The 18377-nt window shown below is 49.6% G+C and overlaps 1 protein-coding gene and 1 pseudogene across 2 annotated transcripts in view; both read left to right on the top strand.

Moving 5' to 3' along the window:
- The first annotated feature begins 1667 nt into the window (after positions 1 to 1667).
- LOC110337740 lies at positions 1668 to 2041 on the top strand (annotated as a pseudogene).
- Positions 2042 to 5479: 3438 nt separating this feature from the next.
- Cngb1 (cyclic nucleotide gated channel beta 1) overlaps positions 5480 to 18377 on the top strand; it is a 66811-nt gene continuing 53913 nt past the window's right edge. For both annotated transcript variants that reach the window (XM_021220610.1, XM_021220611.1), the window contains exons 1-11: positions 5480 to 5716; positions 9616 to 9673; positions 9923 to 9989; positions 10871 to 10985; positions 11091 to 11133; positions 11799 to 11844; positions 12712 to 12787; positions 13440 to 13479; positions 13886 to 14033; positions 14825 to 14900; positions 16468 to 16504. In XM_021220610.1, coding sequence (XP_021076269.1) covers positions 5480 to 5716; positions 9616 to 9673; positions 9923 to 9989; positions 10871 to 10985; positions 11091 to 11133; positions 11799 to 11844; positions 12712 to 12787; positions 13440 to 13479; positions 13886 to 14033; positions 14825 to 14900; positions 16468 to 16504 — 943 coding nt within the window. The remainder of the gene's footprint in view (positions 5717 to 9615; positions 9674 to 9922; positions 9990 to 10870; positions 10986 to 11090; positions 11134 to 11798; positions 11845 to 12711; positions 12788 to 13439; positions 13480 to 13885; positions 14034 to 14824; positions 14901 to 16467; positions 16505 to 18377) is intronic.

Genomic DNA, 18377 nt, shown 5'->3' with positions numbered 1-18377 from the left:
CTGGAACTCACTTTATTGACCAGGCTGGCCTCGAACTCAGAAATCTGCCTGCCTCTGCCTCCCAAGTGCTGGGATTAAAGGCATGCGCCACCACTGCCCAGCCAGACCATGACTATTAACGTGGCCTCCAGTGGCAACACAGGCTACAACATCAACACGGCCTGTGACAAGTATGTCTTATGTGAAGCAAGTTTATGAAGAAACAGTATCTTGGGCTGGAGAGATGTCTCAGAAGTTAAGAGCACTGGCTGCTCTTCCAGAGGCCCTGCTGAGTCCCAGCATAGGGGCTGGAGAACAGGGGCACATTCTTATTCCCAGCAACCACATGGCAGCTCACAACCATCTGTAATGAGATCTGGTGCCCTTTTCTGGTGTGCAGGCATACATGCAGACAAAACACTGTATAGGTAAATAAATCTTTCTTTCTTTCTTTCTTTTTTTTAAAGAGTCTAGTTGGATCTTAAAAGGTGGAATATGAACTAGGCATGCAGCTCTAATCCCAGCACTCCAGAGGCCAAGTTCACATCTAGCTATGGCTACATGGTGTTTGATCCTGTGTCGTACAGGACTATATCCTAGCCCAGCAGCTGCCCTCCGGGGGGGAGTTCTGCTGTGCCAACTTGCAAGAGATCATCCTAGCTGGGATGGTGACAGTTTACATCCCCTGAGGGGCAAGGAGAGTCATAAAATACTCACCTATGTGTATGTAGCCGCTCCCTACCACCTGTCATGTGCAAGCATGTAGCCTTGGAGGGGCTAAGGGAAGGGAAGACACCACGGGGGTGGGGGTGGGGGCAGCAATGCAGCTCCTTCTATCCAACTATAAAAGGTCTTCATCCTTGCTGGGTAAAGACTTTCTGGTGTAGACTCTTAGGGGAGGAGCTCCACTCCAGAATTAACCCCTCACCTGTGTCTTGTAAGTCCACCAGGGTGAACTTTGGTGGAATTGTACCTGGGATTGTCACTGGCACCTTGGGAGAAGAGGAGTAGAAGTTGTTTATGTTTTCTTCAGGGAAGGAATTTTAGCAAAATCCTGGCTCTGAAAAACCCAGACAAGACGAAGCAATTCACAATACAATTGCTTCAAGTGAGGAGCCTATCCTGGATGCAGAGAAGTCAACATAAGCCATGAAGGCTTGCATGCAGATTGTCAGAGCGATGTGGTTTACAGTCAAAAGGCGGAGACAAGCTTGGTGCCTGTGGCCAGGACTCAGAAACAAACCTTGGAGTGTCTATATCACACAGACATCACCACCTACTAGGAACAAGAACTTCCCAGAGACCACCTCTTCTATTGCTTGGATCTTCTATGGCAGCAGGGAATAGTACAATTCCTTCGAGTTGTAAATCACTTGCTTTAAGGTGTATTACAGTATTCCGGGTACAATAGGACAATGAGCTTTGGTGGAAACCCTAAACTGGTTTCATTCAACCAGTTTCAATCCAGCCACTATGTAGTTGCTGGGAACAAAAATGTGTCCTTGATCCCCAGCCCTGATGCTGGGACTCAGTAGGATCTCTGGGAGAGCCTCTGAGCCACCTCTCCAGCCCAAGATACTGTTTCTTAATAAACTTGCTTGGTGACACAAGGGAAGTGATCGTCACGGGAGCCAGATCGTCTGACCCGCGACACTCCACCCCCCCACCCACCCCCACCCCCACACGCCATGTGGTCCGAGAAGACCTTCAAGCAGCACCGGAGCTTCGAACAAAGAGTGGAAGATGTTCAGTTCATCCGGGAGCAGCACCCCACCAAGATCCCGGTGATTATAGAGCAACACAAGGGTGAGAAGGAACTGCCCGTCCTGGACAAGACCAAGTTCCAGATGATGTGAACATGAACGAACTCATTAAGATAATTAGACGGCGCTTGCAGTTCAATGCTAACCAAGCCATCTTCCTCCTGGTGAACAGGCACAGCGTGATGAGTGTGTTCGTACCCATCTCTGAAGTGTACGAGAGTGAGAGAGATGAAGAGGACAGCCTCTTGTGCATGGTTTATGCCTCGTAGGAGACATTCAGGACAGCACTGGCTGTGTAAGGCTACAACAATGCCTAATGGTTGTTAAGCCCTTACCAAGGCAAAAAGGGATGTTACCAACCGGACGGACGCTGGTCGGCTCACCACCCACAGATCAGATCATAGGCACTCACATAGGGTATTAGGAACTGTTCATCAGCCAGAAACTGAGCTCCAGGCAAATGCATTCAGCTTGGAAACTCATCTAAACCAGGTGATCTTGTATTCCAATTTTAGTAGTTTAAAAATAAAATACTTTGCATCCAAAAAGCAAAACAAAACAAAACACCTTTGCTTGGCATAAGACACAGTTGTCCCAGGTCATATGGTTCTGTTTCTCTGGAAATGCAGATAAATACAGATTTTGGCTAAAGGCCTTGTCCTGGGCCAATGGTTTTTGTGATAATGCTTAAAGCTGTTAAAGACTCTGCCACAGATATCCTACTGAGTCCCAGCATCAGGGCAGAAGAGAAGGACACACTCTTGTCCCCCCAGACTGAGCTGATGGGCTCCTGTCACCTTCAGGAGGCTCCCAGAAGCACACAGGTATCCTGGCTATTGGTTGTCCTGCAGCCTTTCTCTGGCTTTGTCACAGAGTGTGGGGAGCCAGACCTGGCATGGGGGAGGTTCCCTAGTAACTCATAGGGCCCTAAACCTGTGTCTAGGACACTGCTGGACCCTTGGGGGTTGCCGCTTGCTCCCCTGGGCACCAGTCATCTTTATACCCTGCCCCCGCTTCTGCACTTGCTAATCCTTTGCGCCCGGCCCATCTAGTGCCAATTAATCCTCGCTGGGTCTGAGAGGTCAGCTGCTGGGGCATTGAGAAGGCAATTCCTGGCTAGCCGCTGACATCTGAACAGGTAACTCAACATGAAGTGGGGGCTCAGTGGGACTCCTTGGGGGATCCCCATGCTCAGCTTTTAGCGGGGCATTTAGGTGATGAAATAGAGCAGGAAGGAGAGCTATGGTGCCCGGTCCCCACACTGTACCCTGTGGCTTAGACTTTAGTATCTCCAGCTCTCCCAGAAGATTCTCAGAATCTAGGTTGTCTAACACTTCAGATTCCTGGGTGACTACCTCCAGGTTCTCTTCCTTCAAAGTAGGAGGCCAGCAAGATAGGCCTCCAGATTCCGGTCAAGGAAAAACTGGGCTAAGAGGTTGCTTCCCTGGATGACGTCCAGACAGTACAAAAATTCAAGTTAGGCTCACTGCCTACTACAGTAGAAGTCAAGAGAAGGCAGTCAGGGCCTAAGGGCAGATCTGAGTATACTCATCTTGGCCAGAGTCACCTTAGGCAAGTCTATTGACCTGAGGATGGATAGATTACAGGGAGTAGGGGGCAGGCAAGATTGTCAGGAGAGTGAGTGTTATCAAGGGGATGTGGAAGCCAGGTGTGGAGGAGGGCTTTCTTCAGGTCTGGTTCTCAGGACTGCTGGGAGCTGACTGGGGTCTGTGTGTTCTGCCATTCCAAATGTGTAACCTTGGGAGGAAGTCCCTGTGTCCTCACTCCGCAGCCAGCAGAGGACTAGAAGAACCCATTGATTGTCTCAGGCCCCAGTTACTTTTCTGTAGGCTGATGTCCCTCCGAAGCTTAAGCTTTGTCTCCGTAGAGGTTGCTCTGGGAGAAGCTGAGCCAGTGCTAGGTCAGAGGTCAAGGTTGGGGGTTGGTCAAGCAGCCTGGCAATGAACTCTGGGATGCTGGCTATGGGGCTACTATTTTTCTAAGGGTCCTTGAAGAGACAGATAGGCACAACCTTGGTAGGTCTGTGTCCTGGGTGGCCTTTCCTGTGCCTGTGTACATGTCAGCTTTGATCCTACCACCGAGCCAGGCCATCCTGCAAGAATTCAGTCTCTTGGAGCTTGGCGTCCCACGTGCTTAATATCAGTAAGGTAGAAACTGGCCATCACCAACCATGACGGGAGTCCAACTGGTATTTTATTCTCAAAGCTAAATAATGATGTCATTATTTATTTTCTAATTTAATTTTGAGAAAAGTCTTACTGCGTAGCTCTAGCTGGTCTGGAAATGCTATGTAAAGCAAGGTAGCTTTACAGAAATCTACCTGCCTCTGCCTCCCGACAACTGGCAGGAAAGCACATGGCTAATGTTATCTTAGATTTTTCTGTCCACAAGTTACTGGTGTTTCTTCTCTGTCATGGGCTTCTGCAGTAATGATATTCCATAATTGGTATTCACACTCAGTACCTGTCCCTGTAGTCATGGCCAGCCTTTATGAAGCATGGGCCACTCACTGGACAGCAGATGGTATCTGAACAGATGATTCCAGATGCAGGGAGGGCTCAGTCACTGGTCTGAGAATGCTGCCTTTACCAGTTTCTGTTTGATTGATTTTGTTTGTTTTGAGATAGTGTTTCACCGTATGTCTGTTTAGCCGGCCAGCCCAGGACTTACAGAGATCTGCCTGTCTCTGCCTCCCAAATGTTGGGATCAAAGGCATGTGCCACCATGCTGGGCTCTCTTAATGGCTGTTACGCCTGGCTCTCTTACACTCTGCCCACAAGGTAGGCACTATCGATGCCTCTTGCTTTTGTTAGCTCAGGCTGGCCTGGATTCTTTACTCTGCTGACTCAAGTGCTGGAGTCTGAGTGGGTGCCACCTTGACAGGCTTCAGACAGGCAAACAGAGACACAGGGAGTCTGACTCACAAGAGTGCTAGAACACGTGTGTCTCCTGTTCCAATGAATGTGCTTCTTCTTTCCAGCATTTCTGCATATCACGTTATAGGCTGCATTACAATTTATTTAATGCAGACCTCACCCCTGTTGAACACTGAGATCCTTTTCAATAGCTAGCCTTCGATAACATTTGAAGAAATATTTTTTTATATATGTATGCTTTATTTGAACGCCCCCCCCCAAAAAAGTTCCCTCAGCTTGGAAACAGATAAGCAAAGTATGCAAAATCCATGCCATAGAATACTACTCCATAATAGAAATAAATGAATTAGTGACAGGAACCCTTAGAAAGGAATTCCAGATGCATATACTCAATGAAAGGAGCCATGCTCCAAGGTCACACATGCTATAGAATGTGTCATATACTGGAATTCAGACCACAGGGGCAAGAATGCATATCTGGGTGGGTGTGTGTAGAAAAAGGGCTGTGCATAATCGCAGAAACTTTTAAAACTATTTATTTTTAATGTGTATGTGTGTGTAGTCCATGTATGTTTAGGGGCTCACAGGCCAGAAGAAAGTATTAACTGGAGTTATTGGTGCTTATGAGCTGCTTGACATGGGTGCTGTAAAATATGTATGGAAAATCAGATCTAGAAGAGAGCAAGTGCTTAACCTTGGCGCCATCTCTCCAGCCCTACTGCAGGATCACTTTTAAAGATGGGGTACAGTAAAGGGCAAGTGCAACCCATAAAGTAGTTATGAGTGAGGAGGGCGCCTGCGCTCGTTCAGTTAAAGACTCTGTCACTTACAGGTGTCAGGATGTTGGGCTGGGTTCAAAGGGTGCTGCCCCAGCCTCCTGGGACCCCTCAGAAGACCGAGGAGACAGCAGGACCACAGCCAGAAACAGAGTCGAAACCAGAGGCGAACCCACAACCTGAGCCAGAGCCTCAGCGGGAACCAGAGCCAGAACCAGAACCAGAACCAGAACCAGAACCAGAGCCAGAGCCAGAGCCAGAACCAGCACCTGAAGAGGCTGCACCAGAGGTCCAGGCCCTGGTGAGGGGAGAGGGTGAGGAGGGCAGGCTGGCCTTGCTGCTTAGGGACTCTCCAGCTTGGACCACCTAACCCCCACGAGTGAATGTGTATTGTGGGGGTGGGGGGCAGTGGGAAATGTGGTCATTGGCTTAGTGCACATCTGAATGAGGTCACTCAGGCTTCATTCAGTGAACAGGTGTGCTCAAGGCTGTTTCCATGAAAGGTGTGGCAGGCTTTGCCATCTCTTAGTTGCTCAGCCAAGCTTGCGATAACATGAGCACAGCTATGCAGAATGTACAACAAACGAGTGTGCCTGGGTGCTGACAAAACTCTTTTATGGGCCTGAGGCAGTGACGCAGAGCCTAAAAGCACTTACCATGTAAGCATGAAGAAAGACCTGAGTTCAAATCTCCAGAACCTATGTAAAATCTGGATGCAGTCACCTAAGCATCTTTAATCCCAGCGCTTTGTTGGTGAGTTGGAAGCAAAGCGGAGAATCCCTGGAAGGTCATGGGCCAGCTATTCTGGCTAACCCATTTAAAAAGCACAAAGAGACCCTGTCTCAAAACAAGGTGGGAGACAAGGACTGACACCCCAGGTTGTCCTCTAAATACATGTATGGTACCATGTGACCAGCCTCCCCAAGAACACGCATACATCAATTACAAACTTGCATTGTGTACATACATACTATTTGCAAAACCAGGCAATAGGTTATAAGTAGCCTGTGACCATGTTTACCAGCCTCTGGTCCAGGATGCATTTATTACCAGTCCACATACCAGGAGATTCAGAAACAGCTCCAGAGTAGAAGAACACCACTTCCCTCAGTTGGTATTTGTTTCATAGGAAGACTTTCTCAGTACAGGAAGTAGAGCATTAATTGCAGGTTTTAAAAAACAGTAGTCTTAAAAGATTTATTTAAAATGTTATGGGGGGAGGGGTGGGAGAGGGAGGTGTTCACATGGGTGCAGTGCCCACAAAGGCCAGAAGAGGGCATCAGATTCCTGGAGCGGAGTTGGGAGCTCTTTGATGGGTGCTCGGAACATGAGTTCTCCACACGCCGCGTTCATGCTCACTGACCTGTCTCTCCAGCCCTATAAACAGTGTTTCAGTTCCCAAGTGTCTCTGAACATCAGCGTTCCCAGGATAACAGCAATAGACATGCTAAGGAGAGCAGAAGTTGGGAGGGGAGGCCCAGAAGGCTCCAATCCTACACAATGAATTACAGACAGCTAAGGGATGCTGAGAGCAGGAGAAGTCATTCCTCCCAGGGAAGAGTACACGAGTTGGTTACCCAATACAAAATGGTCGACTCTGGAAACATACATACACGTAACAGACTGAGCAGGTTGTATTTACGTATTTAGGAATATGTACGTATATACATATATGTATATAACAACTATTAGTGAATAAAAAAGGCCATGAATTTTAAAAAGAGCAAGGAGGGGTTTATGGAAGGGTTTGGAAGAAGAAAGGGGAAGGAAGAAATGATGTAATTATATCATCTTAAGAAAAATAAAAGCCGGGCAGTGGGGGCACACTCGGGAGGCAGAGGCAAGTGGATCTCTGAGTTTAAGGTCAGTCTGTCTACAGAGTGTGTTCCAGGACAGCCAGGGCTACATAGAGAAACCCCGTCTCAAGAAAGCAATAAACAAACAATTAATTTAAATAATGAAAAAAGATTAGTGTTCCACTGAATACAATATACTCTGGGACATGAGAAAGAACTTTTAAACAATTATCACATTTATTTATTGTATATGCATTCATGGAAGTCAGAGAATAACTCATGTAGGATGTGTTGTGTCCTCCCGTCAGACAGCAAGCACCTTTACCCACAGAGCCATCTCACCAACCCTGAGGTTTTGGTCCAACTGTTCAATCACCACGGACCAGTTAGCAGTTTGCAGGGGGCACTGGTCCATGTGCCACATTTTGAACAACATTTTCCTGGAATATTCCTTCAAGCATAGCCAAACCTGCCAGTCTGACATCTCATCCCTTCAGGGGCCCAGATGACAATTAATTTAGCAGCTCAATTAAGCAGATTTCATTTAGCTTCTAATTGATGCTAGATTCTGTGCTTAGAGCAAAAGGCATAAAGAGGACTCAACCAAGCATTGCCCCTGGAGGTTGGCAGACAAGTGCCCGGCAGCTCCTTCTGCCAGGAGGCAGGGCTAGGAAGGGAGTGAGCCCCAGTGCTGTCCTTCAAGCTTACAGGAACTCACAAGCAAGGGTCATTTAACTTCCAAAGTTGGACGCTGTGGGGTGTGCTCCCTAGATGTGGAGGCTGCTGGAGGAATTTTAACTGAGGAGCCGCAGAGGTGAGATAGTTCTGGAAGAGAAACAGTTGTGCCTGGGCTAGTGTAGAGTGTGTTTAGGAAATGGGTATAGAAGGTGCATGTGTGTACATGTGTATGTGCATATGGTATATTCATGATAGTATACTGTGAGCACACGAGAGTTTGCATGACCATGTGTGTATTTGTATACAGGTGCATGTACATGTTTATTTTTTTAAAGACTTATTTATTATTATATCTAAGTACACTATAGCTGTCTTCAGATGCTCCAGAAGAGGGCGTCAGATCTCATTATGGATGGTTGCGAGTCACCATGTGGTTGCTGGGATTTGAACTCAGGACCTTTGGAAGAGCAGTCAGTGCTCTTAACCACTGAGCCATCTCTCCAGCCCNTGGTTGCGAGTCACCATGTGGTTGCTGGGATTTGAACTCAGGACCTTTGGAAGAGCAGTCAGTGCTCTTAACCACTGAGCCATCTCTCCAGCCCATGTACATGTTTATTGTGTGCACGTGATTCCATGTGTATGTGCACATTTCTGAGTATGAGCTTATGTGTTTGCGCATATACTTGTCTGTTCATACATTTGCATATCTCTGTATACATACATATTTTATATGCTGCATGTTTACTTGTGTAAATTTTAGATATGTATATATGTATATGCATATTATATATGTATATATACACATGCTTACATAATTATGCAAATGACTGCTTATGTGACTGAGCACACACATGCATGCATATATATGCAAATTTATATAATTATAATATGTAAATATGCCTGTATATACATATATTCATGTGTGTGGACATTAACACATCTGTGCACAGGCGTGTTCATGCATTCGTGTGTGTGTGTGTGTGTGTGTGTGTGTGTGTGTGTGTATGAGTATAGTTGACATGTGTATATACAAGTAGATACAGGTGGATGTGTATAAATGCACTTGTTTTGTATATGTGTGCATATATGTATGTATCACTGTTGTATGCACAGTAGTATGATATACATATTCATGTCTATGTGTGCATAGATATACATATGACCTAAGGGAGAAATGGGGCCTCTTGGGAAGCCAGATCTGAAGTATAGGGCTTTTTTCCAGAGGCTCAGAAATCTGTCTCTACTCACTGTCTTCCAGGCTCAGGTATGGCATATACCTGTGGGTGTCTCCATGGATGCCCGTGTGTGGTTGTCTATAACTGCACACAGTGTGCAGGAGTAGAGGAGGCAGCAGGGACACAGAGATGCGAATAGTAGAGACAGGAAGGAAAGTTTAGGCATCAGGAGGAAGAAGCCAGATGGAGGAGCACCTCTGGCCCTTGTTCTCCAGTCTTCCCTATGGGTCCTCCCTCTCCTCCGGCCATTGAAGGGGAACAGTAGAACAGTGGTGGATCTGAGGCTGGGAGGTGAGGCTCCCTCCTGGGTGCAGGGCCCCTGTGGTTCAAGGAAGGAAGGGCTCTGGTGGAGAGTAAGGCCAGCAGGACTTTGGAGATGATCCTGAAGTGAGGCATTCAACTCTGGAGCTGCAGGTCCCTAGATAGGATCAGAGAGGCTATCCTTCCTGCACCAGGACATCAAGGCTTACAGGTCCCGTTTGAACCCACAGCCACCAGAGGAGCCAATGGAAGGAGAGGGCAAGGCTGAGGCTGGCCCCAGCCTTCAAGGTGAGTGCTGAGACCCAGGGTGGCTGGGCAGGGGGTTGGGGTCTTCTCTAGGAGCCTGGCAGCATCTCAGTTCACAGATGATGAAGTGGAGGCTCAGAGAAGATTGGAGCGGGCTTCTGGGGGCTTTTCAGCTGAGCTGAGCCTTGGTGCCCTCCATCAGTCCTTCCTCTGACTTGCTCTCCCTAGCAAGGGAGAAATGGGCCTCTCTGGAGTCCACATCTGATATCTGGGAAATTCTTTTTTTGCCAGAGACCCAAGAATCTGACCCTCCTCAGCTCACCTCCCAGGCCCAGGTTGCTGTTGCCAAGGTGAACAGGTACCACATCACCCTCTCCATCTCTCAACTGCTCCTGCAGGGAGCCTCTAGCATGGAGAGGACAGCTGTGAGTCAGTCAGGTCTGTGGCCATTCAGAGAGGCCCAGAGCATCATGGGGGAGTGTTCTGAGCACAATGGGATGGTTCCCATGAGAGGGCAGGCCACAGTAATGTGCCAGAATGGCATCAGGGCTAGGGCGCATGAATTAGTGTTGGGGTGGCTTCAGACCATGGCTGGAGCTGCTGACTTCTCAGTGAAACCAGTGGTCCTGACATTAGCCATTTTAGTCCACTGATTTTTATCCAGCTAAGTAGACCTTGGGCTGGGGCCAACGAAAGACAAGGACTTAGGATAAACTCACATAAACTGATGAGCCCCTGCCTCCAGAGATATTCTAAGGCAGTGGTTCTTAACCTTGCTAATCCTGCGACCCTTTAATACAGCTTCTCTTTTTGGTGACCCCCAACCATAAGATTATTTTTGTTGCTACCTATGAATTATAATGTAAATATCTGTGTTTTCTAATGGTCATAATCAACTCCTGGGAAAGGGTCATTTGACCTCCGTGGAGTTGAGACCCACAGATTGAGAACCACTGGAGTGCCAGTCATTTGAAGGCTGGTAGGGGCAAGTTAATTGGGGTATAGACAGAGGTTGGCTGTGCTTTATGGAGCAACCAGAGGGCAGGTTCCAAAAGTCTCTCTGGCACCCTTGGGGTTGGACTGAAGGGTACCCTGGGTCTCTTTGTAGAGCAAGTGAGGTTTGAGAGTCTCATCATGCGGAGGTAGTGACTCGATCCATGTCAAATCCTTTAGGACTATGGACTGCCACTCTGACAGGGTGGGAATTGAGAGTGGACCCATGTCCCTATCCCTTGGCAGGCCCACCTCCTGGATGTTGAGCTGGTTCTGGAAAGGGATGCAGAAGGTCGTGCCACAGCCTGTCTGCAGCAATGGGGGCCAGAACCTGGCTGCCGGAGAGGGAGACCCAGATCAGGTACAAGGGCAGGGTGACCTGAGGGTGTGGGAACAGTCAGTAGGGGATTATGGGGCTGGAGAGGGTGCTTCTGGGATGCCCTGTGATGTCTTTCTGTCTCAGCAGGGTGGAACACAGATCCCAGAGCCCTGTGACGTTGGGGACCCAGGTAAGACAAAAAGGCAGGATGGCTTCCCAGGGGCGGGAGACTCTAAGGGGCTACTGGGATGGGCTTAGCAGTGGGGAGAATTTCTGTGGTCCATGGGAGTGGCTCATCCACTGGGTTTGGGGGGGCGGTGGCTAGATTTGAGCGTTCTCGGTGTTGCTCTAAGCTGACCTGGGAGTTCCAGGCAGATACTTGCGCCCACTCTTTCCTGCCCTCTTCCTCCCTCTTTCCCCTTACCTTCATCTCCCCTCACTTTCCCCTCTTTCCCTTCCTCTCTGCTCCCCTTTCCTTTTTTCCTTTCTCCCCTCCTTCCTCTCTCTTCATTGACTTCATGGATATTTTTTTTTCCAAGCTGTTCATTAAGTTTTAAACTGATACACAAAACACAACAGGGTGTGCTTTAATGGCTACAGTTTGGTGGTTCATTCATTCCCCCGATGTTTTTGTAACCAGGTTAAACCTACCTGTTTCCCCAGACAGCTCTCATTTCTTCCTGGTCAAAGCATCCAGTCTTCTCTCTAGCTTTCGAGATACGCAGAGTTCAGCTGCTCTCTGTAGCCACCCTCTGTGCAGCCAGGATTTCTGACAATCTCTCAAGTGCGGTTTTGTACCCAGTGAGCAACTGCTCCTCAGCCTGCCTCCCTTTCCTTTATTTCCTGGCTCTGTAGGATCTGCAGATGGCTCAGATAAAGCTTCCGGGACTCAAGACGCTGAGTAAGTCCTTGTCAGCCAGGGTCGGTAGCAGGCTGAGCACTGTGCACAGAACTGAGGGCAGAGTCTATCGCCACCTCCCGGGTCACCTGAAGCACGCCTCTTCCCTCTTTTCGACCTCGCTTTTCTTATCTGTAGCATGGGGTAGTGTTCTAGGCGATTCGTGCTTTCTGATACTTCCTGGAGATTCGGCAGGGCCACCTCCGAGAAGTAAAGCAAGCACGGATATGCTCTGTGCAAACAGATTTCTGGGAGTGTGGGGTTTATGTGGCATCCGGAAGCAGAGCTTGGCCCACCATAAGGCATATGTGTACTTGGTTGTCTCAGCCTCACAGCCTATGACCTCTCAAAAGAAGCTCCCTTCTCAGTGAGGGTGTCAGGCCAGATGGGAACAATGATGACATTGAGGAACCTGCTCAGAGAGGGGCCCTGCCCAGGCTCAACCACCTCTGCCTGGTGTAACTTCAGAGCCTCCATGTTTTAAGAAAAGCCACAAAGCAATGTGGACACAGGTGCAAAACACAGGTGGACACAGGCAAAACAAAACAAAACAAAACAAAGCCCGTGGGCTAGAAACCTAGAATTTTACACGAGGTGCTTAATAAGTACCTATTCCAATTATTACATTTTCAGGTTACCAGGTCCCCAGTGTCAGCCTGAAGAACCATTTTGTGATTTCTGCAAGAAACCCAGACTCCTGCCTTCCACCCAACCACCTCCCTCCATTCACCCCCTCACTCACTAACTCCTTAGACTCTTGCTTGGCTCCATCCCCAGGCATAGAAGGCTGGCCAGGCTTAGACTCTAGTGGGCAGTCAAGGTAGCTCTTATTTCAGGCCATACACTTGCTGACCACTGACCCTTCCGCAGGCCCAGCCTGCGACTACTCAGGTGGCTTGAGCAGAATCTGGAGAAAGTGCTGCCCCAGCCCCCTCCGCCTTCCCTGGTAAGTGATGAGCTGGGGGTGGGTAGCTGACCACTGGGGAGAGCTGGGGTCCAGGGAGCTGCCCACTCTAGCAGGCCATAGCCAGTCCCCAACACCCACTGGAAGGTAGATCTTCTCATTGGAGTGTCCTTCATGGGAGGAGTGACTGACTAGGGCCTGGGGACATTTGGGCGCAAGATAGATTAATTATTTTTCTTGATGATGAGATAAAATTCCCAACAAAAGATGTTTAAAGAGTTTACATTAGCTCATGGCTTAAAGTGGGTACCAGCCATCATGGCAGGGGAACCATGGCAACAGGTCACATATCTGCAGACAGAAGTGAATGATGGTGGGTCTGTTTGTCTGTCTGTCTGTGTCTGTCATCTCAAAAACCTTTTCGTTGAGTCTGGGACATCAACATATGGGATGGTGACACATTCAGAGTGGTCCTCCTTTCTTCAGTTAACCCTCTTTGGAAACTCCCTAAAAGACCTGCCCAGACGGGGTGTGTCTCCTAGGTGACTCAGAATCACATTAACCTACCACCAGCACCGTGCATGTGTGTATGCACACATTCGTACCTGTGATAACACGTGGGGCCAGGGCACAGCTGACCAAGGTGGGTATATGCAGGCTGGCTTTGACCATGACCCATCTCTCTGTTATCCAGGCCTGGAAAGTTGAACCTGAGGCTGCTGTCTTGGATCCAGGTACAGAGAAGGAGCTGGGAGGGGCTTCCTAAGTGGTCACAGGACAGGATAGGCTCTTCAGGGGGAACTTGAGACTCTGTGTGTGTGTGTGTGTGTGTGTGTGTGTGTGTGTGTGTGTGTGTGTACGTACATATGTGTGTGCTCTAGCCAGGCAATGGGAGAGTTCAGGCCTTGCTAAGACAACAGAAACCCCTTCTTAGTCCTATTTGGGACTCCAGTGGCTTGAGTCAGCTGGACTTCACAAGCTTGGGTCTGTCCCTTTCTCTCCTAGGCTGTTTGCTATTAGGGTGGTCTCCCAGGGCCCTTCACCCAGAGCTGTCACTTCTCCAAATCGGGCCCTTTATACCCACGAGGGGGCTGGCTGAAGCCCAGCTATGGGGTCTTTAGGGTTGGCTCTCCTACCCAGATCCTCCAGGAACCTCTATGCAGACGGAGCCCACAGAGAGCCCCTCCCAGCCTAATCCTGGACCCCTGGAGCCCGAGGAAGAGCCAGCTGCAGAGCCCCAGCCTGGCTTCCAGTCCTCTTCCCTGCCACCACCCGGGGACCCCGTCAGGTGAGCCCCCTAAAGGCTGGTCCTCCCACAAGGATCAGGCCCAGCGCTTTGCTCTCCCCCAGTACTGATGGCTAAATTAGAAAGTTAAAAGTATTCACTTGGGTAAGACTCAAACTCTCCAGGCAAACCTCATCAGCATCTTCCTCCGTCAACCGGGCTGGGAGTGAGCATTTCCTTTAAACAAATACCAAGTGCCCACCTGTAATCTCAGGATGGCGAGGCAACAGGAGGATCATAAATTCAAGCCCAGCTTGGACTCTATAGCTGGATCTTGTCTCAAAACAAGTGAAACAAACACACATACACACACACACACACACACACACGCTCATGCACCACACTTTTTAAAGAACTCCCTCAGAGGCGGCTTTATAAACCAGCTCTACATTATTCCTTTGATTGCTGCAAAGAGCTACCCAGGGCTTCATTTATTTACCCACACAGGAGCACTTAGAAGACTTGTGCATTGCCCTATCTGGTGACCAAGAGTAAAAGTGTAGGGTTGTTGGACCAAAGGCCACATCCATTTTAAAATCTGGCTGGGTGCTGCCCCATGCTCACACCCTGGCGGGGAGTGAGAGACTGGAAATGCATATCTGAAGTAGATGGAGCTGAGCCGAGCTACCTGCTAGGCCCTGCCTGGGAAGGATGGGGAGGGCAGGAAGGGGCCTTCATGGTTAGAGCTCTAGAGTTGGCTTCCAACACAACCTGCCTCTTGGCAGGCTTGTCGTCTGTGCCAATTCCCCACCCCAATTCTTCTCGCCTGGATTCGGCCCATCTCCCCACCACAGGCTGATGGAGTGGCTCCTACACAGGCTGGAGATGGCCCTGCCTCAGCCCGTGCTCCATGGGAAGGCTGCAGAGCAGGTGAGTGGCAGCCAGGCAGAGGCAGCCCTGGCTGGGTGGTGGTGGTGAGGGAAGAGCCTTGGAAGTTCAGATCAGGGTTGGATGGTCGGGGAGGCCCTGGGGATGGGGACACAACACAGCAAGGAGGGAGCCATCAGTGGTGACTTGGCCTTGAAGTCTGCCTGCGTGCATACATCTGCTCAGGCTCTGTAGCCACCAGTATGGATCTACCAGTCAGGAGCTTATAGTCTAGGGACTTCAACAGGGGGAGAGGAGCTCAAGGACGGAGCCTCCTAGAACATCAAGGAAGGCTTGCTAGTGGAAGCGACCCAGAAGAATGCACAAGGATTCAGAGCCCAGGAGCATTCCAGGAAGAAGTGAGGTTCCCAGGAAGCCCTTAGGCTCCACGAGCATTCCTGGCAGCTTAGGGCCCAAACACGGGTGGTAGAAAAGCAAGGTTATAGTCACTTCTTCCATTTAAAAAAAAAAAAGATTTATTTATTATTATAGGTAAGTAAAGTGTAGCTGTCTTCAGACACTCCAGAAGAGGGTGTCAGATTTCATGGTTGTGAGTCACCTTGTGGTTGCTGGGATTTGAACTCAGGACATTCAGAAGAGCAGTCAGTGCTCTTAACTGCTGAGCCATCTCTCCAGCCCCTTCCTTTTCTTTATCAAGATCCTAGGAGCCTGATTCTCCTTTTTGGGAGATTATTCGTATCTCCATAGAAGCATCTAGAACTGGGAAGTGGGAAGCTTATGCTCAGGCACCTGGTCCTCGGGGAACCTTACCTATCCCCCCAAGAGAAGCAGATGAACAAATCTGCTACCACCCAGCTTTTGGAAAAACACAGGGAAGTACTCTGAATGTAAGATGCTTTGTCCGGAGAGAGGTGGGCCTGGACTGGTCCCAGGCCTCTAGGCCCCAGCACTTCTGATCCTCTTTTAGCACCACACCTTGTCTCATAGAGCCAAGGACCCTACTCTCCCCTCACTGGCTCTAGGCACAGCAGAGGTCTTTGTCTTTGTTTCATGGGGATAGAGCCAGGAGCTGGACATCCTGGATCCACTCCCAGTGCTACATCCCTCTCCCCTCTTCACTGGCTCAGTGCTGAGGCCGGCAGAGCAGAAGGTACCGGAAGCCAGGCTTCTGCGTCATACCCTTCATCATGCTGCCTCTGAAGGCACGGAGAGTGCTGGCTTCAGAGAGTTCCAAACATAAAAGGGGCGAGAGGGGAAGAGCCATTAACTACTGAAGATGCCTTGATGACTGAGGACCCTGGGGACCCCGGGAGCAGGAGATGCCGGCATAGTAGGGAGAAGCCCTCCAGGTGCTGGAAGGAGAGGCTGGCCGTTTCACAGAGCAAGCAAAAGCTGAGGGCAAGCTGTGGCTCTGAACGGAGAAGGGGTCGGAGCAGCTGGTAGCCTCTGGAGAGAAGGCGGGAGCAGGGAGCTGAGGCCGTGGGTCTTCTGCAGGTTCCGGCGGGGGTGGGGAGTGGGGGGAGCGGCGGGGGTGGGACATATGTGTACTAGGGACAGGAGGGAGGCACGGGAGGCAGCCATGACAGGTCTTCTCTTTCTCCCCATGTAGGAGCCTGGCTGCCCTGGGACGTGTGATGTACAGACCAGTAAGTACCATGCTCCTGAGTCCCACATTCATTTCAGGGAGGGTCACGTGATATATGTAGGTCTGAGTTGAGTTTGAGTTAGGGTCTCCTAACCTGGAGTCTCGGAGAGAGCCTGCTCCCGCTCAGTGTCTCTGGATAGCAGTAATGGAGCTGGTGGCTAGAGTGGTTCCTTCTGTCAGGAAAATAACCGTGAAGCCAAGAACACGTCCCTTCCAGTTGGCAATTGCCCAGGGCTAGAGACTGGACTCTGGAAGCTGGATACGTGGGTTTGGTTGGGAAAGGGGTGGTTCTTGGAAAACGGATTCTAGGGACCCCAGAGCCACTGAACTGTAGGATTCCCTCCCCTGGGATGAGTTGGGAGGTATTTGATAGCACCATTGGAAGACAGAAGGCTGAAGCCAGGCAGTATACAGCCAGAGACAGAGTACCACTGGAAGTGGATAATATACTGGCAAGTGGTAGACATTTATACGTTCATCCATCCATCCAATAGTGATGGGTGGCTTATTGCCACCAGCTTCAGCCTGCTTCAGGCACCCATGGTGGGCTTCAGGCAAGCAAAGCAACATTCAGACCTTGCCCAGTGTAGTCCCTGAACCATCCTAGACATGTACCCTCTGACCCCAACTAAGGGCCTCCCTGAGTGGGGAGAAAAACTATGTCCAATCCCAGGCCCCTGGACCATGGTCTCTATGAGCATTCTGAAACTGAGTGACCATTGTGGTGAGAGAGGGGACAGTCGCTAGAACTATACCAGTGGAAGGGAGAAATCTGGCCAGCTTCAAGATGGGGCAAGCTCACTTTCTCCTGTGACTCCTGGGAGTCCTAGGATATGCAGGGACCCTGTAGGCTGTTAGAGCAGAGAAAGGGCAAACCTTGGAGACCCTGAGGTTTCTCCTCAGTACATTATAGCAGCAAAAACTAGGCCCCATTTGGCCAGGCAGGTAATTACTCAGTCTGAAGTTCAAGGGCCCAAATTTCCCAGGACAGGGACCATCTATAACACTGTGGAGAGCTCAGATGGGCAATGGGTCCTCCTGTCTTTTTCTTGGCTCCTTGGAAAGATGCAGGATTCTCAGCTGATTGCAATTAGATTATCTCAAAGTTCCTGGAACAGGCAGGTCTCTGGTGGGCACTCGGCATGAGTGGGCACAGGCTTAGTACAAAGAACGGGAGCTTAGACAGGCTTGTGTCCTGTGGCTGCAGTGACAAATGTGCACACATCCATGTTTGAGGTGCTGGCAGGGTCCTTTCCCTTTGAGACTCTAGGAGAAGGCAGTGGGGGGGGGTGAGTGTCCTTGCCCCTCTCCTGACCACCTTGAGCCTCCTTGGCTTCTAGCTGTCCTTCTATTTGCTCCCTGTGTCCTCTGCTCATCCTCCCCTTGGAAGGGCGACTGACACTGGGGGAAGGCCTGCCCTAAATTCATAAGTCTCTTGCTTTGAGATTCTGAGGCCAATAATATTTTCAAAGAGCATATTTTCAAATAAAGTCACATTTATATAGGATAGGATAGGATAGGATAGGATAGGATAGGATAGGATAGGATAGGATAGGATAGGACCTAGGCATGTCTTTTCAGGGACACTTTTTAACCCACTACATGGGGTGACTGAGGGTCTGGGGATACATGATCACTTCCTCTACTCTGTCCCCTAGTCTCCCCATCCAACTATCCTTTGCTTGGACACCCGGATTCCCATCCTTCTATCTATCTATCTATCTATCTATCTATCTATCTATCTATCTATCTATCCTCTGCTTAGCCACTCAGATGCTCATCCATCTGTCCATCCATCCATCCATCCACCCACCCATCTATCCATCCATCCATCCATCCATCTATCCACCCACCCATCCATCCACCCACCCATC

The sequence above is a fragment of the Mus pahari genome, chromosome 20, assembly GCF_900095145.1.
Source record: "Mus pahari chromosome 20, PAHARI_EIJ_v1.1, whole genome shotgun sequence".
Taxonomy (NCBI): Eukaryota; Metazoa; Chordata; class Mammalia; order Rodentia; family Muridae; genus Mus; species Mus pahari.
The sequence above is the reverse complement of the archived record's forward strand: the minus strand, read 5'-3'. Positions and strand labels throughout refer to the sequence as shown.